Source organism: Accipiter gentilis, chromosome 8 (genome assembly GCF_929443795.1).
Source record: "Accipiter gentilis chromosome 8, bAccGen1.1, whole genome shotgun sequence".
Taxonomy (NCBI): Eukaryota; Metazoa; Chordata; class Aves; order Accipitriformes; family Accipitridae; genus Astur; species Astur gentilis.
In genome coordinates this window covers 32,591,479-32,612,818 of record NC_064887.1, presented here as the reverse complement: position 1 = coordinate 32,612,818, position 21,340 = coordinate 32,591,479, and the positions used below count along the sequence as shown (strand labels likewise).

Below are 21,340 nucleotides of genomic sequence, written 5' to 3'. Positions count from 1 at the left end.
AGCTGCAGCATTAAGCAGAAGGTTCCTTGAGGATTTTCTTACCTCTGCCAAATAGATCACAGGTTACCAGCAGCCTGCAGGGTTCCCTTACCCAAGGTGCTAGGCACTGAATCTCATACTTTGTGACTAAAGACAGTGTTAAGATAACAGAAATGGACAGAGGAGTTTCTGGAAGTCTTAATGAGGCTTTAGAGTAACATCATCATTGGACTGACGCTTCCTTATGTGTGTATCCTAGATTTGAGAATGGGAGAACTGCTGGCTACTGGGTGACAAATGCTTCTTACTTGGTAAGCTGCTTGCTTCTCAGTCGCCATAAGATTTGTTTACTCCTTAAAAATGTTAACTGCTTTCTGTAACTGAAAAGAAATAGCATGGAACAGTTGAAATATGTAACTGCTATGGACTGCTTAAGTTTCTACTTGATAAGAAAGAATGTGTGGTAACCTGGCAGTGCAAAGCTTGTGCTGACCAAAGCCAGTACAATTATTTGCTATTTTAACTTTTTGCTGGTTAAATTAAGCAGTGGGCTTTTGCAGGGAGTAGCACTGATCTTCAGTAGTTGGAAGTAATGTGGTAAATTATTTGTCGTAATGGCTGGATTAGAGCTTTTATGTGATGTGAATGAAGATGTTGTTGGGTAAGGTCTGAAATGCTGAGGTCAGGTCCTCATCTAAGGAGGAACAAAAGTAACAAAACATTAAGCTTCTCTAAGCATGTACTGTTTGTGATGATTAATTCTAAGCAATGGGAATCTCTCTGAAAGAGGCTGAGGAGGACTCTTGTGCTGAAACAGTACCCACTTTCAAACTAACTCTTGAAGCACGGCCAAGGGGTAGCGTGTTAATAAAATTTCACTTGTTACAGAGTGAAGCTTGTGGGGAGTTTGTGTTACGTCTGAGGTAAGTGTAGAGTAGATGGTGTTTGGCAATTACTGGAATATTGTCTCTGTGCTAAAAGCCTACATAATGGTGTCTAAAATTAGTCCTATAATAGCTCTGCCTTGTCTTCCCTTTATTGTGGTCTGTGGGGATAAACATGATGTGCTTGAAGCAAGAATGCATTTCTATGTAGTTCTCAATTTGGCTTGAAAAGGAAGGGCTCTTCCTGAGCAGACACCCTGACAGTTCCTGAACTGTAGTCAATGGTAAACTTTAGAGTTCTGTTTATATGAAGAGAAGGTGTGACCTCAGTGACTCTAAAAACTGGGTTTTCATTGCTGGATGTCTTCACACAGTGGAAATAGTGAAGGAGCTGAATCAGTGGAGACCACTTAGCCAGTACACTGTTGATAATGTAGTACAGCAGAATGTACAGCAGCAAACATGACTCTTAGCATAACTTGTATCTGTATCTGGCTATTCTGTGAACCTACATTGTAACACTGCACTCATGAATGAAAAAAAAGGCACTAACCCCCAACCCTGTATGCTGTGGTTGTTACTGCTCAGTAATTTTTGCTAGTCTTGGTTAGGTTGGCTGTACACAAATTTAGGATTGAGTTCTAGGTGACTGCTGTACAAACTTTCTTCCTCCAACAGACTGTTTCTTACTTTCAAGGATAGGTTTGGAAGATGATTTATATGAGACTTGTATTTTAGGTATAAAACCCCATTGAATACAACTTCCTGTTGGGGAGAGATGGTATCACAAAGCAAGTAGTAGCTTTGCACTTTTCCCTGATTCTTCCAATGTTAGTAATTCTGTATTTCCAATTCAGTTAGGATTTGTAAGCTTTGTATATCCCATTTTGGTGTTGCAAGTTGAAGTTCTTGTCAGCTGCCAGCTGCAATGCAGCCTCTTTGTAGGTAGAACTAGTTTGGTGAATAGAAATTCATAGATAAATAATTAAACTTGCATTTAGTGGTGTCTGTTATTCTGAAAGAATGTATCTTTTTTGCAGGGAAGGAGGACTGTACTGTCTGCAATCTCATTGGGTAAGACCACACAGCAGATAAATTCTGTTTAAAAACTTCTGGGAGTATTTGTAGCCACTGATGAAATTTGATTCTGCCAAATGAATTGCTGTGATATTACCATTTCTGTTCCACTTTTCTCTGAGGTTACAAAGCTGCTTTGGGGCTTCTAGTAGTTGTGCTACTGCATATGTTAATTGTGGTTTCTTCTTTTAGGTGAGGAGGCAACTTAAACTGCTGTATGAAGAACCAAGAAGGTGAGTGTAACTATAGTAATAATGAAATTTATTTGCTGGAACAAATGATGATAACCTTAGCCTTGAACTCTCTCTCTGAATAGAGATGAAAATCTAAGGTCTGAGTTGTTCCCAAGCAAGCTTCTTGTGCTGGTTTGGTGTCCTATTATGATTCTTGTGTCTGTCTTAATAGGTGGAAGATTGCAGAATAATGGGTTACACTTGCATCAACAGCATTAAAAAAGCCAAGATTTTTTTTACCACACTGGTAATGTTTGCCTGATACTGATTGGAATGAATAAAAATTTGTAAACTCTATCTGTTGTTGTGAACTGCTTTCTGACTTGAACAGCTTGCTGTAAAACAGCTCTAGCCTATTTTTTAAATGCTTGATTTAGAGCAGGGATTAAACTAGTTTAAATGCTAGTCCTGCAAGTGTCTTAAGTTAGGGGTCAGATATTGCTAGTGTGCAGACTGTGGTTGAGCTGACCAATACCGAGACCTGGACAAAGCTAAATAATGGAAGTAGTAACTAGTGTTTTGTAGGCGAGTTAAACACTACTACTTGTGTATTTGCTCCTAAAATTACAGGCCAGCAGTAAGCCTGGTATGAATTTTCAGGCACAGATGGTGTGCACAGAATAAGCATACAGCTCGGACACTGTTAACCCTTTTCTACTGGACTCTTAGGCTAATATGGTTACTGGCATTAGTCTGGAGCAAGACAGCATCCGGCTTCCATGAGGAAAAAAAATAGTTGAGTGGAGAGGTGGGAGATTTTGATAATACTATTTAAAAAAAGTTACTGTTTATGAAGCACTAGAGCCTGCTAAGGTATTACTGCTTCCCAAAATTCAATTATGCTGGGTTTCTTCTCTGAAAAATTAATTTAATTTCCCCCATCTTTCTGTTGTCTCAGGAGTAATATCAGTATGGGAAAGTCAGCTCTGAAGTACTCATTCTCCATAACACTTGAGCTATTGCTGTAGCACTTCTCATTAGAAGTAAAACTAGACATCCAAACTTCTGCAGGAATATTTTCAGATTTAGTGGTCCCTAGAACCCTTCAGTAAGAGGAATAGGTGTGTCGTATCTCCTTCCCACTCCAGCGGGTACAACCTACTTACATTTAAGTTACATCTTGTAGAAGAGCTGAAACCTTTTTAGCCAGGCTAGTATTTCAACCTAGAGAAAATGAATTAGACATGATCCTGTGTCCCTGTGCAAATGAAATACCTTTGTGTACTAAAGCAAAAGCCATTAATAAGGTCTGTTTTCATTCAGAGCTGGTAAGTAGCCTCCTAATATTCCCCCCCCTCCCCCCACATTACTTTTTAAAATACCACACTTCGTTGTGCCTGTTAAAGAGCTTGAAGGGACTGTCATAGCCTGCAGTATAAAAGAAATCTTCATGGAATGGTTGGCCTCTGCTTCTTAAGATTCTGGCCAAGACTTCAGCTTCCTCAGCATATTTCTCTGGGGAGGCAAATCCACCAAAGGACCTGGGAGAAGTGAAAAGGGAGGGGGTTTTCTGTTAGGAGTTCAAGTCCCTGCTTCTTATTTTCACAGAAGGAAACTTCAGGCTTGCAAAGCATTGCAGTGTTTGAGCACTTCTGATGCAGTTTGTAGTTACTAGATAAACTATGGAGCTGTTGGGGAGCATATGGCTATGTATGCTATTTTAAAAGGTAGGTTTTTAAAAAATACAAACTGCTGAAGTTGCTTGCAATTATGAGAGCATTAGCTGACATGGATTGTTGCCTGTGGCTTTAATACATGCAGAAAGGGCAAATGTACTTGGTCATTTCTCTTTGTTCTTGGTGAGACACCCAAGCATAAAGATTTCCAAATGCTCAGGTTTTGCCAGTCAAGGCTCTGAGCAGCAGGATCTATCCACAGTTAAAAATCAGCTGTAAGAAAGAGTAGTCCAGAGTCTTAATAGATAACCCCTTTCAGTAGCTGCCTTCACTTGTGCTGGTGCTGCTTACCGGACAAAGATGGGTGCTGCCTTCCGCTCTTCAATAAACACATCTGAGTCAGTGGGCTGTGGTGGAGAGTCTTGATGTTTAAATGGCACAAAGAAAGAGATCTTGAAGTCTGCACAGCCAGATTTTATCAGGCACGTCACTGGCACAGTCATATCGATTTTCATTTCTAGAGGAGAGGAGGGGGGGGAAAGAGTTCTAAGCTGCAAGCAAAGACAGTGCCTGAATGCTGCTGTAAAGAAAGGGTCATGTAGACTTATCCCAAAAGCAGAAACCAAGGCAGCCTCAGGGGTATAATGGCCTAATGGAGTCACAGGGGTGTTAGGCCAGGAAATTGAACCTGCTTTGTCCTACAGCTGATTTACCAGCTTCATCTCCCATTTGCGCTTCTTGCGGTTCAAAACCAGTGCACTGTACCTTTCTCATTCTTCCCTCGGATGTAGTGGAAGAGTTTCCAGAAGCCCTGGCGCGTTGCCTCCTTCTGGGTTTCTCCCCTAATGACTGTGCTGACCCACTTTGCTGTCTCATACTGACGTAGTTCATAATCCTTTGCCTGAAAGGTAGCAAAAGTCATAGTGACCATGAGAATATTAAAGATGACAAAGTAGTAGGTGCTTTTTCCAAATCTGCATGAAAATACTGTTGCAATGACATAACACTGGGCAACCTCTTTGCTGCTGACTCTAGGCATGCCCCCAGTGTCAAACTGTTTGATGCCTCCCTTGCAAAACCATGCTGTTCTGCCTTAGGCTGGGCTCCTCAGAGCTTATAAATAGGTGTTCCTCTCCCCCTTTGCAATTAAGTGTGAACAGTGTCTAAAGTAACACTCCCCAGCTCCTTCAGGCTTGTCAGACTGAGAATCCCAAATCCACCTGGGCTCTGCAGCACCCTGACTGCAAAGAGCTCTCTTCCCCTGGCCTTTAGCGGGCGGTTACCATCGTCTCTGCTGAGCTCCACCGAGGGGACTGCAGATCCAGGGACAGAAATGTTTGCTTGAAGGATTTGATCATCTTGCCAGAGCTGAAAGGCAGATAAAGTTCATTGGCTTCTCTCCGATCAATGCAGTATACATGTGGAAGAAGAAAGTGCTAGGGCTTTTCTGACTAATGTCAAAGAGCTTTTCCTCAGCCTCTGGTCTCCAACCTTTCAGTAATGCTTGAGAAGTGACTGGAAAAGCTCAGGCAAAAGACTGGTGCTTTCTAAAAGGCAGTTGGCCCTGAAATTGTGAAAAGCTTGAGTTCTACCACTTATCCCCAATGGTTCAACAAAAAGGGCTGAAATCCTTTTAGCCCTGAAGGAACCAACAGAGAACCAGGACCAAGAAACTGCCTCTAGGCTGATGTGGGAGTGTTCATCTTTCAGGATATGCTGCCTTCGCTTCTTGAAGTGAAGGTGTTTCCTGGCTGTAAAACAGAAGGTTGAGATTCTGCCAGTGGCAGTTTTGTGGAAGTCTGTAAGTAAAAAGGGCTTGAAGAGTTCAGCTACTTTTCTCCTGGATGAAAAGGTACTGGAGTTAATGGGTGTTGACTGTGCCCATAACTTTATTGGGCCTTTCATAAGAGCTGATGCCTTTCTTAAAGGCCTTTAGCCCCAGAGTCCTGCAAATAGATGAGATTCTCTGTATATATGAATATGTAGCTACTTTCCTAGGTAGCCTTCATGTGGAAGGAAAAAGCTGAAAACATGAACACACTCAACTTGCGCTCACTGTCCCAAAATAAAGCAAGCAAAAATAAACAAAATTGCTATTTAAATGATCGCATCTGGTTAAAGATCTTGAGATTTGAGGAACCTTCTTTTATGACATTTGTCTATACCAGGCAGATCATAGTGCATAACCTACATCCTGAGAAAGTCTCTGCTTTCTATTACGTTACCATGTCCTTTGCACTTCACGTTGCAAAGACAACACATAATTAATTCAGCAATTATCTTGATTCTTAGATCATAGTACATTGTATTCTCAGAGTATAACTTAATTGCATGTTTCTGGGGTAACAGAATAAACTTTGAGGTTCTTTTTCGTTTCTCCACCTCCTCAACTGTTTATAGCTGCCCACACAACAAGAAGCCACTGCCCTCTCACTGGTGGCTCTACTTTTTTCAGGGGCTTTCAGTATTAAAGGGGTACTGATGCAATTCACAGCATGTCTCACCTCCAGTGGTGAAGTCTTTAAGCTATGCCATCTTTAACATGACAATTGTGAATAGCTATTTTTGTAAAATGAACTGCCTCGTGCTACCTGACTACCTTCTTACCTGTTTCCATTTTCTTATGACATGTAGACTATTGTTGAATGCTATTAATCCCTTTCTGCATCCTGGTTTAGAGGTGGCTACAAGGATATTTGTCTTTGGAATCTATGAGGTTGAAAAACCTGTGCTGGTACCGATTTCACTTACAGTCCGTAAAAGAAGTAGTGCACAGAGCACTCACGTGTTAAGCTTTTTCTAGCAGCTCTTTCAGTCGTCACCACAGCGCAAGGGAAGATCAGAGAACCACACAGCAGGAGACTGATGCCAGCGATTAAAAGCAGGCGCTGTCCCCCTCCCTGATACAACATCCTCAGCACTCTTTAACAGAATGACGTCGCTGGAGACTGCTGCATAGTCCCAAGCTGGATAGTTGTACACTAATACACTTTTTGTTAATAGTATTTACAAATCAACAAAGCATAACAATAAAGAAGGAGGCCAATCATTTTATTAGAAGCAAATGTGAGCAATTATACTGAAACTTCCCACAGTAATTTATTTTATCCATTGCCGTTTCAAAGGCAAAGATGCTGCTGCTTTGCTGTTACTTCACTTTATATTTCTCCTTGCTACAACTTGATAGAAAACACCTTTCTGCTCTTCATGTGCTCCCTGGGTATGTTAGAAAACAGAGAAGTAAACGTTCCTCCATTTCAACACCTGCTGTTGTAGTAGCTGCTTGCTGTACAAGCTGGCTTGTCTCTGTACTTGCCAATTACAACCCCTCCCTGACACACCTTTTTTTAACTGCTGGTTAGATCTCTCACAGCTCTGTCTTTTGTAACTTTGTGGCCTGTACTGTTGGTGACTGCATGTATGAAATATTTTTGAATTGCATAAAACAATGCTGGGGGGGGGGGGGAGGACACAAACTGAGAGGAATCCTCCAAATATTTACAGTTGAATTAATTTTTAAATCTACAGGAAAGCTTAGCTTCAAGATTTCCATCTGTTCATATAAATATTGCTGTAGGATGTCCAGGCTTTTTCTGTGGCTGTTAACACATGGGCCAAAGAGCACAGCATGCATCTTCGCAGGTAACACTGATGCCATGAGTAAGCATAGCCAGAACATGCCATTCCACAAGCTGCTAATTATATTAAGAAAGCAGAGAAAGTAGACATACTTACATTTTAAGCTGTCCTTCTAGCTATTGCAGTCTCGTTCTGAGGCTGCACATACTCGTGAGATGCTGCGTATCGGTGTTTATTTTAGTTTCATCAAACTCCGCCCATGCCTCAGCCCTACTGGAGGGAGATGCCATTATGAAAACCCGAAGGTTGTAGCCTTGTCCTTCTCTGGGTCTCATTGGAGAGCTCCCACGCAAATGCCGAAAGCCCCACCTACTTACTGCCTACGAGGCAACATTGGGTCCGGGGTGTAATCTGGCTCCATGAACAGTTTTGCACCCTTGTGTAACTTCCCTGGGTTTCCATGTGTTTGTGCCTACTTATGTCAGGGTCAGCAGCAGGTTTTGTGCTCTTGGGAGAAAGAATTTCACGTAAATGATGTCCCCCCCCAGACTCAGATTATATGAGAGCGATGGTACAGAATGACAGCTTTTCCTTTTTACCCCTGGGGCAAAATGGTAGGTGGAAATCTGGCTGCAAACTAAGCTGAGACTATCCTCATGAGATTTCTGCTGGCATGTTATGAAAGACAGAGAGTGTTCTATAATGGCTGGCTGTTTTGAGCGGTATTTGAGATTAATCAGCCCCCTTAGCCCTTGGATATCTGCACAAAGGGGTTATACAATGCTATTGTGAAATTCTGTCCTGCTTGTAATACACAGAGTGAAGCTGGACTCTTCATTTAACCAGCTGCAGCTCCAGACATATTTAGGTACCAGCACAATAGGGCAGATTAAACTTCACAGTCTGAGTTCTGAGCACACCTCCGGTGTTTGTCACGGTTTGTGCAAATTCCTTGCAGCCAAATTCAGCTAAGCTCTCTGGGGCATTTGAAATCAATAGCTGGGAATGACTTTCAACAGGAAACACACTTTGCTTGCAGAGAACTTCATCAGGATGCTGTGTGATACACTCCTGTTCCAAAAGGGGGAATCAAAAACCCCAAGCCCCTGCCAAACAGCAATTGCAAACTTGCCTCTGGAGCCACAAAGCTCTCTAAAGCCACAGAAGTGGGGTGGTGTAAAGAGTGGTTTACTAGTGGAGCCTGAAATGCAGAACCAGTTCTCTGCATGCTTTGTGCTTTTATTTTAGGGAGTAAACTCTCTCTCAATTTTACCTGTGTTCTGCTTGGGTCAAACAGGAAAATCACCAGGGCTTTTCAGAGAAGCAGATACAGCCGTGCAAGGGCATGTGCTTGTGTAAAGTTAGCCGTTACATTACTCTTGTCACCCTAACATTCCTGTCAAGTGTGTACTAGTAATGATTTTCTCCAGAGTAGAGAAGGCCATGTAAAAAACTATACCCAGCCACAACAGTTTGGCAAATCTCAACACATTTACCCCAGTCACAAGCACAGAGAAGTATTGCCTTGAAAGGGGGCGGTTAATCTGTAGATAAACACAAGCCCCTTGTGAATTCTCATTTTGTTTCTGAAGCAGAGAGGCCCAGAACAAATCCCCAGTCAGTTTGTATGTGTCCAGCTGATGTCCCCGACAAAGAGCTAACTGTTCCTGGTGGAGTAGCCCGTGGCTAGAGAACAATCATCAGTGTTTTTCTGAGATGTTGTTTTCCAACACTTGTTTTTCACATATACATGGGGAGAACATGTCAGCAGTTGGAAGAGGCAGTAGGGCAGGCATGAGGACATGTATTCTATACATAAGTATATACATACCCAAACTATATATAATTAGGGGGATGGGGAAGGGATTATGATGGAAGCTGACACACAGTCTCACTAGTACTGCCAAACGGGAAAATCTGAGTACACTAACTCTGTACCCCTTGCCTTTACACAGGAAAATAATGTGTAAGAACTGGTTTAGCACCTTGAGGTCCCAGTAGTTTGCAGAACATACGACAGGGAAGTTCAACAGCATATGGATACTGCTCATTTTCCTCGCTGTCTCTCCTGCATGGGGAAAAGCAAAACCGGGCAGTAATGAAGGCTCATACAGCTTATATAAATACCATATACTATATCTCTAATGCAAAGAGTTGCTGCTGACAGAGGAGCCCTAAATGTACTCATTAAACAGGCGCTATTTAAGTCTCAAAGGTAGCCTATGAGACCTCTGTTTAATGTCATATATATTTGTCTGGGACTTGGCTGGTATTTTCTAGAATAGCTGACAAAGCAATGTTTTTCTGCACTGTTGCCTTAAACTCAAGGAGTAGAGATGAGGGCACAACCACATAAAAGCATGCAATCTGTAGCTTAACTTTACTATTTTCAGCAGGCACTTCTGTGCAGAACACTGTAATGAACTGGTACTTAGGTAATGGCTTTTCAGGCTAGCAGCTTCTCTTGGATAAGTATAAGGACAAGCCTGTGGTGTCATCACTTGTGATTTCCATTTTTCCTCTCTATAGACCTTATCTATAACAAGCCCAGACGAGACTTTAACCAACAGGCTATATAGCAAAAATGCTTACGTACGCCTGCTCTGTGGCAACATTACAATAGCTGCTGTCAAATTCATGGAAGTGTGTTGTAAGTTGCCTTTATCCCTAGAGGCAAGCACAGACTACTGACACAAAAAAGATTAATCTTTTCCACTGACCAAATTATGTCAGGATTGGAGAAGCCTGGGAAAAAATGTTTTGTTACAGTATGGTTAATGATAACTTAAGAGTCATGTTCTTGTAACTGATGAGTCTGTAGTGTAATATGAAAAAATTGCATGTGAGGGACAGAGAGGGATGCATGTGTCTCCAGTCTGGCCGCTCACATGTTCTGACAAGTGGTCTCAACCCAAATGCTCCAGGCAGTTTTGCATTTCTGCCTAAACCTGTCGGAGCATCAGTTAGCCTTGCATTTGATAATGATGTTGATTTAAAAGAACTGAGACTCTTCACATACAAATGGCATTTGCTTTTGCAAACACACAGTTATTAGATGATGCAGAAGCCCTTACTTCACAACAAAGAAGTTGAGCATGTGATGTTACTGTAGCTACTGTAAATAATAGAACAGGGCAGCAGAAGTGTCTTTGTATGTTGTTAGAGGAACTGTGGTTTTCTGCAAATTCATCTCCCAAAACAAGCCTCTTACGTCCTTGTTCTAAAGAAAGAGAAAGCCTTCTAGCTAATTCCATTTTATATCTTAATCTCTCTTCCAGCAAGGAAATGAAGAAGCATAAGTATACTGTCTTCTAAAGAAGCAGTTTAATGCACTATAGCACTGTTCCAGGGAGATTCCATATTATCCTTTGCAAATTACGGAAATGAAATCTCTGCCATAACTCTAATGAGATGGTATTTAGACCTTATGCTCTAACCTATGCATTTTATGTCAGCACACGAATTTGTTACCATTGGATTGGCCTTCAGCCAAAACCAGTTTGTTTTCTGGAAATGCCTATGTGGATTTTGTCTGTCTGCTTTTTGCCTGGTTCCAGCCAATTTGTTGGAAATGACACATGAAACTATTGCATCTGCCTGCTACCTTGAACGGCTGACTCAATGACAGCATTACCTAAAATCTTGGTAAATGAGTGACTCCATGCTCAATTCATCAGAGATTGCATGGAATTGACTGCTCTTGACCAAATAAAAAGCTTCCTACATCCAACACCACTCCAGAGCACTCTTGACTTGGCATTTTCCAAGATCTCTCTGCTGAAGGTCACATTTTAGAATCATTCTAGCTTTGGCGAATTAATCCTAAATCAATCTTTCCTGCCAGCTGCCATGAAAAACCTTCCTAAACCTTCCTGTCTTTTGTCCACAGAGCCCAGAGAGAGACTGGAAACTTTCTCAGCTTTATATACTGCTTTATTCACTTGGCTTCTTTCCAAAATAAGGGTTATTTTTAATATGGATCTGTTTAGGGATCTAGCTGAACCCCACAAGCAATTGTCTCAGTAAACTTCTTTAGCCAGCACTAATATTATCTAAATCCACAGAAAACTTGCAGTCCTCTTTGAGTGCTGGAAGGAAAGGAAGTGAATTCATCTTCCCCTACAAATTCATCCGCTATTGACAGATTCTTCTCAGAAACAAGAACATGAAACAAGGTCAATTTTTATCTTCAAGATAAGAACATCCCATTCAGGGAAACAGGATTAAGGTCACATAGGTAACAGTGTTTGCTAGAAAAAAGCCTTGACACAAATCTATTGTATTGCTATTTTTCCTTTTTTTAACTGGTATTGAACAATGAATTAAGCTATAGTCTAAGGTGAGAGAGAATACACCTTTGCAAAAAGCTCTGAAGAGGAAAGAGCCAGGCGTCAATCATCTGAGAACACTACTCAGAGACAGGGCTCAAAAAAAACAACCTTAAGGAGAATGGACATTTACTGATTGTTTCTTATCAATAGGAAAGTCCAGTATTTGAAGTCACCAACAATCCATACCACAAATAATGCTCTCAAGCAATATGGAGAAAGTAAATAGCAACCACAGTGGCAGCCCAAGGCCTTCTGCATCTCACCTGCTAGACAGGCTGATCCTCTGCCCAGGACCTGTGTTAAGGTCCTGACTCTGCTGAAGGCTTATTTTGGGATGATGGGAACAGCCCCAATAGTCTGAAAAGGACCCAGGTATGTGGAAATTGCCCTAGAGAGGCCAGGGTTTCCCTATGGAGTCTCAGTGACCTAAAAACATGTCCAGAAATGATGGAAACAGGCCCAGCGCATAAGGACTAGAAAAATGTTAGAGAAAATGGTCTCCTAAAATAATCACATTTTCCACTTTCTCCAAAAAGACAGGGAGAGACAACTGAAAAAAATGATGAGCTTCTTGCTAGGAGTGTCTCTGTTGTGATAGTTCTTCAGCAGTACAAGTCAAGGACCACTGGGGTACATATTGGGTAATGCAAAGTAGAATGAGGAATCCATTACAAAGCCCTTGCAATCTAATCATGAATGTATTTATTGGCACGCAGGAATTAGTGATGCATGGCTGTAGGAAAGTGTTCTCTTTCTGGCCTGTAGATCCAGCTAACCACATAAGCACAAATCAATGAGTTATCCTAGCTGAGGGTTTGTTTCCTAAGCTTCTTCCTGATCTTAGTTGCATAAGTACGGATCATATCAGAACTTCTCCCATTTTCTAACAGGGGTGATTTTGGTAGTAGGTGTGGGGTTTTGGTGGGCATTTTTGTTACTTAGATTATGCAAGTAAGGCCTCCAGAGATGGAGTCTTTAAGAACCTGGTCTCTCTTTCTCTCCTTCTCAAGAGCTAATGCTGCATTCTGCAGCAGGTGGCACTGTTGTTTGTGCTCAGAGGTGAGTTTTACTTCAACACAAAAGGCCCCCAAACTCTCTTGGTTGCCAATGGTCACTTCAGCTCACCAATGGATCCAGTGTACCATGACAGTTCTTTCTGTTTCTAAAGCCTTACGTTTGAATATACTCTAGTATCTATTAGTGAACTGTTACTGGGAAGATTAAACATTTAAGCACCTTAACATCTCGGTATGTTAAACATCTTTTATGCAGCAGACACACCAGTCTGAATGTCTGTGTTAGGACAGTTGAGCAAATCCTAAATTAGGAAAATCCTCCAGGTTATGCTCAATTCTAGAAGAGGTAAACTGGCAAGCTTCCAGGTAATATTGATATCCAACTTCACAGTTTAAAACTCAAATGTAAAATCAGAGAGGTCATTATTTCTTTTGATTTTTGGACCTTTAGATTTAGAGCAGAGAAAATGAGGTAGATGCTCTGCATATAATGACATCATGTCAGCTTCTCAGATGATGTACTTCTGAAGACCAGCCAGCCCAGACGGTATTTAACAGAATTTTATCACTTTCACATGTGTTGTCTTTTTGAATTTCTGCCATCATTTAGGCTTGGGTACTTCTTATTTGTTCTGAAAACAGATTTCGGTCTGTCTTAAAAGAATATTGTATCTGGATACATTTATTGCAGAGAGAAAGAGAAGCAAAACTGTAGTTTAATTATGCCCAACCAGAACTGCACTTATGGTAGCTTGAAAAATGGGGAACATCCAGATGTCAAAACTGTGTATAGGTATAGAGAAGTGTAATTTGGGGAATGTAAAGGACAGGGGTGGTAAATTGTAGCCAGTGTAGAAAATGTTGGAAGTGTTAACACAGCAACAGCAAAAAAGTCTGGAGGACACTTGCAGGGCCTTTGGCTTCAGTAGTTAACCTACCTCAGCAAATCAGTTATTTGAATAATGGAGTTCTTAATAGATATGTGAATCCACTATGTTGGCACATGGCAACAAAAAATTGTTTATAACTTCCCTATTTGAAATTACCTTATGGAGTTATTTAGATAAGCTTTTGACATTCATGTTAATTTCTTTTCCGTGTAGAAAAATTGCTTAAATTTATAAAACGGTATTTTTATTTCTATACTTGTTTTTGAAAAATAGCAGCTGATTTTTGTTGCTGTTTTCACTCGTGTCCTAATATCCCCTGAGCTTTGGCACTAGTGACACTTCACTGCTTATTTCAGTGGTAAGTGAGAAGATGCTTTTCTGGTCACTGCACAGCATGCTGCAGCTGCAGCCAGCCTAAACTCTTCTTCTGCCTTGTCCAAAATTTACAATGCAGATTTTGGAACCTGAATGTGAGTTCATGTATTCAGATTCTCCTGAATATAAATTCCCACAGCCATTTAAGCCTTCCTAAATGTGGGTTTGGGTTTTTTTTTTCCATCAGAAGGATGTATTTGGCATTAAACATACACTTGAAATGAGTATAAAGGAGAGGAAGTATTTTAAACAGCAACAGTAAACTCGTTTCTTCTTTCTCTCATCCTTAAGACTCTGAACTCACATATCATTGGCACTGCTGATTGCATGTGGTATGCTAGCACTTGGGACATTAGTGTAAGGGGACGTGCAGGTATTCATTTGCTGATGACTGTAGGAGGAATGAAGAGAGTTAGTAATTATCCACTGTATTATGTAGTACCGCTGAACTGGACCTACGCTGTCTTTCAAACCCCTGTGGAATAACTTGTGGATTGGTTTTGACTAAAGCACAGTTCTTTTTCCTTTTGGTAATTACAAAGGGTCTTATCAGTGTAAATATCAGAGTCTTAGAATCTTTACCATCATTTTCTTAATTGCATTCCTTCCGAAGGTAAGCAAAGACTGCCCTGAAACACAAAACCCTCACCCAAGGACAGGGGGAGAGGGACAGTGGCAATGAGGGGAGTCAGAAACAGCAATCAGGGCTTTGAAGGATGTGGGAAGACAGTCCCAACCCCGAACCAGCACTGAACTGGGGAGGTGATGGGCTGGGGCAACTCTAAAATTTGTCAAAATATGTCTAAACTACTGTAAGATTTTAACCCCCTCTAGGCAGTCTAAACCACTGTATACCTCTTCTAAATTGCTCTAAAAGTCCTTTAATCAGCTCTAAAGAGCTGTAAGGACCTCTGCATTGCTGCAGTGAGGCAGTTGCCTCAAAACAGATTTAATTTACACAACTCTTAAGTGGTTTTTTATCCACTCTAAAACTCTTCTAATCAGCTCTAAACTGCCATTAAATGGTTCTAAACGTCTCTAACAATTTATTACCACCTTTAAAATACCTTAAACTTCCTGTAAACAGCTCTAAAGATCTGAAAAATAACTCCAGATTCCTCCAAAACTCCTCAAAAGCACACTAAGCAGTTCTGAGGAGCTGTAATATCCCTTTAAAGAGTGCTAGGGTCCTCTAAACTGCACTAACAGCTTTCTAAACCTCCTCTAAGCAGCTTTCAGATTCAGCTGATCTTATCTAGAACTCCTCTATATTGATCTGAAGATCCCTGAATTTCCTTTGGGCCTCTTAAACTCCTCTAAGGACCTCTAAAACTCATTGAATATGTTCTGAGGTGCTCTCAACCCCTCTAAAATATCACCAGACAGCTACAAAACACCTCAGATGAGCTCTTAAAGAGCTATTATTACACCCCCTAAATAACACCTTTTAAAATCATTTAACTGATTCTAAAACACTCCAAGGTTCCACTAAACCAGTCTGGACTTCTTTAAACAGCCCCAGAACACCTCTAAAATGCACTATACTGCTTTACAATCCATCTAAACAGCTCTAAAACTCTTCTCATCAGCTATAAACAACTCGGCTATAAATTCCTCTAAAACCTCCACTCTACCTCTCTGAAAATCCTCTAAACAACACTAACATCTAAAATTCCTCCACACTGCTTTAAGCAGCAGTAAAATGCTTCAGAATAGATCTCAAACCCCTCTCAGTCTCCTTGTAACTGCTCTAGAAGAACTCCTTTCTGCAGTTCTGAAACTCTTGTTTAGAGAAATGGCACTGAAACTTCTTTGAAGTCCTCTAAAACTGCTCTGAACAGCACTAAGCAGCTCCACATCGCTCTAAATTGATCTAACTCCTCTACAACCCCTACAAAGAGTTCTAGGAGGCTCTGAAGTCCTGTAAAGTGTGCCAAAACTCCAGTAAAGCACTGTAAACAACTGTAAACTCCTTTACCTCTTCTAAAGCTCTTCTAAAAACCTCAGAGCACCTCTAAACTGACCTAAAGCTCCTCTATGTTGCTATAAGCAGCACTATGTCTCCAAATACATCTAAAATGCCTCTAAATCTCTACTGCGCAACTCTAAACTCCTCTACGTAGCTCTAAAATTCCTCTGAAGAGCTCTAAAACCTTTCTAGACCAATCTGTAACTCCTACCAACTGTTCTAAGCAGCTCTAAACCACTTCAAGTGACTGTAAAACTTGTCTCATATGCTGTCAACAGCACAAAGTAGCTCTAAAACTCTCTTAAAATACTAAGAAAATCTTCTGAACTTTCTCTAAATGGCTCTACAGAGTACTGAACTGTCTCTGAACCTCCCAAAATACAGTGTTCTTTTGGGGCCAGTACTACTTAACCTCTTCATTAATGACCTGAACAATGGAGCAAAGAGCACCCTCAGCAAATTTGCAGAGGGACCTTGACAGGCTGGAGAAATGGACTGACAGGAACCTCAGAACTTCAACAAAGGGAAATACAATGTCCTGCAGCAGGGGAGGAATAAGCCCACACACCAGTACAGACTGGGGGCCACCCAGCTGGAAAGCAACTTGGCTGAAGAGGACCTGGGGGTCCTGGTGGACAAGTGGAACGTGAGCCAGCAGTTTGCCCCGGCAGTATCCTGCATTAGGAGGAGAGATGCCAGCAGGTCAAGGGAGGTCATCCTTCCCCTCTGCTCAGCACTCAGCACTGGTGAGGTGCATGTCCCCAGTAAAGGGAAGACATGGACTTCCTAAAGTGAGTCCAGTGAAGGGCCTCAAAGGTGATTGTGGGACTGGAGAATCTGTATTACAAGGAGAGACCGGGAGAGCTGGAACTGTTCAGCCTGGGAAAAGAGAAATTACCCATAGGGATGGAAGAGCATAGAGAAGAGGGGATTTCTGGAAGAATGAGATGAGCATCAAAGAAAAGAAAAATACATGTGCTTTGTGAGAACTTCTTAATAAAGCCAAACCCCAGAGAAAGTGATCTTTGCATGTGAACAGCCCACAGTGAGCATATTTTAGAGTGGAGGAGGAATATCACAAACCGAAACTCCTGAGACTATTATGTGACTACATGAAAAATGTGCTCCCAGAGCACACAACAATGAGGGATTGTTCTCTCTACTGCAGGCACTGGATGCTCTCAAAACACGCTCTGATGGAAGACATGAAAGTGCATGCTGAAGGCAGAATGTTTTATTGCACCTGTTTTATGGATGGGTGTAGAAAAACCAAATGATTTTCCCTAGGAAGCAAACCAAGCCCACAGGAGAGCTGCAAGCTGCAGGCATTGCGGCATATTCAAGAAAGACCTATTGATGTCTTTTTGGTGGTCAGTCCATATGCACTCTATATGGCCTTTCATAGCCTCTTTTCCTCTAAGTCTGTTCACTGTCAGCCACAAATCTGTGCAGGGCACTACCTTGCCTCAAGAGGTGCTGGTGGTCTGCTGGCCAGACCTACTGGGAGAAGATTTGAATTCCGGACCAGCTGTGATTCTGGTGGGATGGAGGAGGATTGTGCTGTGCACAGCTGCCCTTCTGCCATGGGGCCCAGACTCTGCACTGCACGTGGTAGACATCTGGTAAAACCACGTCGGAGAAGAAAACAGCAGCCACATGGGCTGCACGTGAGGACCAGTTTTAGCTCCCCATGACCCATTGTTTTCTGCTCGCTTGTCATAGCCTGACCTCCATTTGCCTTTCTCACACAGCAACATGAATCCTCCCAGCTCCCCACGCCGTGTGTCCCAGAGCCAGGGCATTGCACTGGTGTTGGGAGTGCTTCCAGCACCATAGTGGAACAAGAAATGGGCAGGAGATGAGGCAACAGGCAGCCAAAGCCTTTCATGGTTGAAGTCCTCATGGTGTTCTGCAGCACCCACAAGGTGAGCTGCACCCAGGTCATGGTGGTATACATAGCGAGGCCAAATTTAAGCAGGTCTTCCCCTTAACTTCTCATTTCTGTGCATCTTGTGGCTTTTGGCTTATGGCATGGTTTTTCTATCCATACATCATATGTTTATGTTATTGGTTTGGGTTTCTCCTATCCAAATAGCGATGCAAATTAGAGGTGCTGAGTAACAGGAGGTCCCCACCACAGCATGCATCCATCAGATATAATTATTATCTGCAGAGCTTGCAGATAGATAACCATGGGAAGGAACAGAAGAGCTAAATACAACCTCTACTTTACAAAGGGGGACTGAGGCACAGAGATCAATGGCTGGCTCATTTCTTCAGTGCCACAACTTTTAAATTTGATCCCGAGTACAGATTTGAGACCCTGAGGGTGAAATGTGCACATCTGTCGCTTAAAATAAATGCAGAGATGTGAGATGAGTTGGAACAATGCTGAATTTTTGGGGCATATGGGATTTTGGTTTATGATAATGATAGTACTTGGATGCTTACCCTTAAATTACTGAGCTGTAGTTCTAGGTTTCATCTCCAGCTGCACCTTTTGTCTGGGAACAGAGAAAAGATGAAATTTGACTCATTTGTTTGGGGAAAAAACAATCTTTTCATCAGAGATGCTCTTTATTGCAGTTCCCAGGCTGTCGGGGGATGCAACGGGTCTGTGGAATGCCTGACAGTTCGAGAACAGCACGACCTTGAGCAGCTTGTAGTGTATACTTGAGAAGTCTGGAGAGATCCAAGAAGAGCGGTACAAAAACAAGACAGTGATAAGAAGAACTGTCCTGATGAACTCGCCAATCATGAATGGTTAGTTACTAACTAAACCAATCATATACTAACACATACTCTGAAGAAGGGGATAAAAAGGTGTGTTAGAACAATAAAGTAGCCATTTTGCATGATCTATTACTTGTCGTGTCTGTCTCTACCGCGACAAATGGTGACCCCGATGTGTCTGAGTGAACAGATCATTTAACAGCGATAAATCCAGCACTACCAAGAAGTATACCGGTGGAGATGAGAGCTGCAAAAGGGTATACTAGTGGCGGGAAGAACTGTGGAGATGGAGCCCAGTGAAGCTGAGAGCAGTGGAAATCTGCCTGGTCTGGACCTGAGCCTAGACACCTAAAAAGGTGAGCCACCGGGGACCAAACTGTTAGAATGGGGCAGCAATTAACTAAGGAAGAGGAGACAATTTTGTCTACCTGGAAAGCCCTATTAAAAAGAAAAGGGGTTAAAACCCCAGAACAAAGCCTGAGAAGGATTTTATTATGGTGTAAGACGCAAGGCTTTCAAGCCACAACACTTACTGCGTTCAGTGTAGGTGCATGGCAATCAGTGGCCTTGAAAATGTTTGATGAGATCTCTTAAAGGACAAAGAGCTGTGCGAGTTGGCTATCATGTGGCGTTTATTAACTGAGACTCTGAAAGAATGGAAAGCAGAATGTGATGCAAAGGATCAGCAAAAGAAAGATGAGAAATCAGACAATGTTAGCAAGGAAAAAGATTCTGATCAAGTAACAACTGCGGCCGATGCAGTATCAGCAGTTGCAGGCAGAAAACCCCTCACGGGCAAAATCAGATCATACCCTTATCCACCTCTTCCTCCTCCGCCATTAAATACCTTACTGGGCGATGAGGGGCCCTTCTCACCTACTGGTGCAGCAGCGGAAGGGGTGACTCCATCAGCCCCCCCCGAGGAGAAATTTACGGCGAATCCGGCGAATAACACCGAGCCGGAAAGTGAGAGCCAAAATGAAAGTGAGGCAGAAGATGAAGCTCTAATTGATGCTATGCAATCTCTGCATCTCGCAGATAAAACCATAACGAAAGAACCTCTGCCATGGACTCTCCCCCCATCCACAATAGCTGTAGTCCCAAGATCCCCTGATCAATTCTGGGAGGGAGTTAAGAGATATGCTGCCGACACTGGCAACTGGGATGTAGCAGAATGCCTCAGCCTGTGCTCTTTAACACCAGCATTTCTAAAGCCTCTAGATAAAGCAGCAGAGGCTCCTGCTACGTTTCCTGTTTTCAAAGCTGCTGCAGGCACAAACCAGCACGATGAGCACAATCCAATCGCCTGGAAAGTAGTGCAGGATTTGCAGAATAAAGTACAAAAATTTGGAATCAATTCTCCTGAGGTGATGCAACTTATTCGAATAATCAGCACAGATCTGCTGTGTCCATATGACATTATGCATCTCGCACAAGTGCTGTTTCAGCCCGTACAATTGCAAGTATTTCAATCTACTTGGAGGCAGATGGCATGCACAGCGGCACAGCATAATTTACGACTGCCACAGGGTGACCCAAGATTAGGCCTTGGAGAGGATGCTTTGCTTGGTGAAGGGCCGTTTAGTAACCCTCAGCTGCAGGCTACATGGCCTCCAATTGTTCTCGAAGAGGCACAAAATATAGGGCTTATGGCATTAAAGCGAACCATGGAAATGGCAGCTCTGAAGCAAAAATACATCGCTAACCACCAAGGCCCCAGAGAACCCTTTTTACAGTTTGTAGAAAAAATATCTGCCGCACTGGAAAAACAGGTAGAAGATGAGGTCTTAAGACAAATACTGTGCAAACTGTTGGCAAAAGATAATGCTAATGAGGACTGTCAAAAGATAATACAGGCTTTACCAGGAAATCCTTCTGTTCCCGACATGGTGGCTGCATGTTCTAAGGTTGGGACAGTGGAACACATGGTGGCTGCCCTAGCCAATGCTATGAGAAATTCAGGGAAATGCTTTGGGTGTGGCAGTGAAGGGCACATCAAGGTAACTTGTCCACACAAAACATCACCAGGTAAACAACCGGTGAACAACCCACCGGAGATTAATTGCAACAAATGCGGAAAATCAGGACATTTTGCAAAACAGCGTCGTTCCAGATTTCATGTTAAAGGGCAGCCGCTACAGGGAAACCACAAAAAGAGCGCGAGAGTACATGCGAGGACAACAAATCCCCTCCCGACAGCCAGCCAACTCCCCTCTGTGAACAACTGTCAGCCGCAACAGCTGGCTCAGCAGGGTTGGATGTATCCACTGCCGACACAGACACTATAGTCACAAAAGACATCGTTAAGGTCCCTCTTAATGCAAGGGGTCCTATAAGACAAGGACTGAGTGCATTGCTACTGGGAGGATCAAGTAGCACGCTAAATGGACTATTTGTGCATTGTAGGAGTTATTGATGCTGATTTTACAGGTCAAATTTGCGCGATGGTTTCAACCCCCTACCCACCAGTAACAATCCCAAAAGGTATTCGCATTGCTCAACTTGTTCTTTTTTTGAGTTGTATTTCGAAAGCAGAACAGCGACGGCGATGCGATGGAGGCTTCGGCTCTATGGGACCCCCTCAGGTCTGCTGGTCTCAGACTGTTTCATCATCCCAACCACATATGACGTGCACGCTGTTGAATCACGGAAGATCTC

The 21,340-nt window shown here is 42.4% G+C and overlaps 1 protein-coding gene, 1 long non-coding RNA gene and 2 other non-coding genes across 16 annotated transcripts in view; 3 read left to right on the top strand and 1 right to left on the bottom strand.

The window, feature by feature from the left end:
• LOC126041519 (uncharacterized) overlaps positions 1-18,657 on the top strand; it is a 30,666-nt gene extending 12,009 nt beyond the window's left edge. For 2 of the 13 annotated variants that reach the window (XR_007506877.1, XR_007506882.1), the window contains exon 11: positions 239-2,470. This is a non-coding gene — a long non-coding RNA (uncharacterized LOC126041519). Of the gene's footprint in view, positions 1-238; positions 2,471-18,535 lie in introns of those variants that run through there. The other 11 variants (XR_007506883.1, XR_007506889.1, XR_007506884.1 and 8 more) reach the window with 11 other exon arrangements.
• Positions 720-798, top strand: LOC126042407 (small nucleolar RNA SNORD79). The gene has a single exon (XR_007507136.1). It is a non-coding gene; the product is annotated as a small nucleolar RNA SNORD79 (small nucleolar RNA).
• On the top strand, positions 1,990-2,065 carry LOC126042415 (small nucleolar RNA SNORD47). Its single transcript, XR_007507144.1, has one exon. It is a non-coding gene; the product is annotated as a small nucleolar RNA SNORD47 (small nucleolar RNA).
• Positions 2,596-7,631, bottom strand: HEBP2 (heme binding protein 2). The gene is made up of 5 exons (XM_049807307.1): positions 7,525-7,631; positions 5,073-5,157; positions 4,555-4,690; positions 4,141-4,306; positions 2,596-3,654 (listed from the first exon to the last, which is right to left on the bottom strand). The coding sequence occupies exons 2-5, from the start codon at positions 5,145-5,147 to the stop codon at positions 3,480-3,482; spliced, it is 552 nt and encodes a 183-aa protein (XP_049663264.1). The 5' UTR covers positions 5,148-5,157; positions 7,525-7,631; the 3' UTR covers positions 2,596-3,479.
• Positions 18,658-21,340: the final 2,683 nt, after the last annotated feature.

Bases quoted from the DNA above. Each gene is read 5' to 3' on its own strand.
- HEBP2 (XM_049807307.1), bottom strand. From the start codon at position 5,147: ATGATCAAATCCTTCAAGCAAACATTTCTGTCCCTGGATCTGCAGTCC. The intron at 4,691-5,072 runs GTAACCGCCCGC...GCTACCTTTCAG, and splicing joins GGAGCTCAGCAGAGACGATG to GCAAAGGATTATGAACTACG. The intron at 3,655-4,140 runs GTAAGCAGCACC...CACTTCTCCCAG, and splicing joins GCAGCACCCATCTTTGTCCG to GTCCTTTGGTGGATTTGCCT.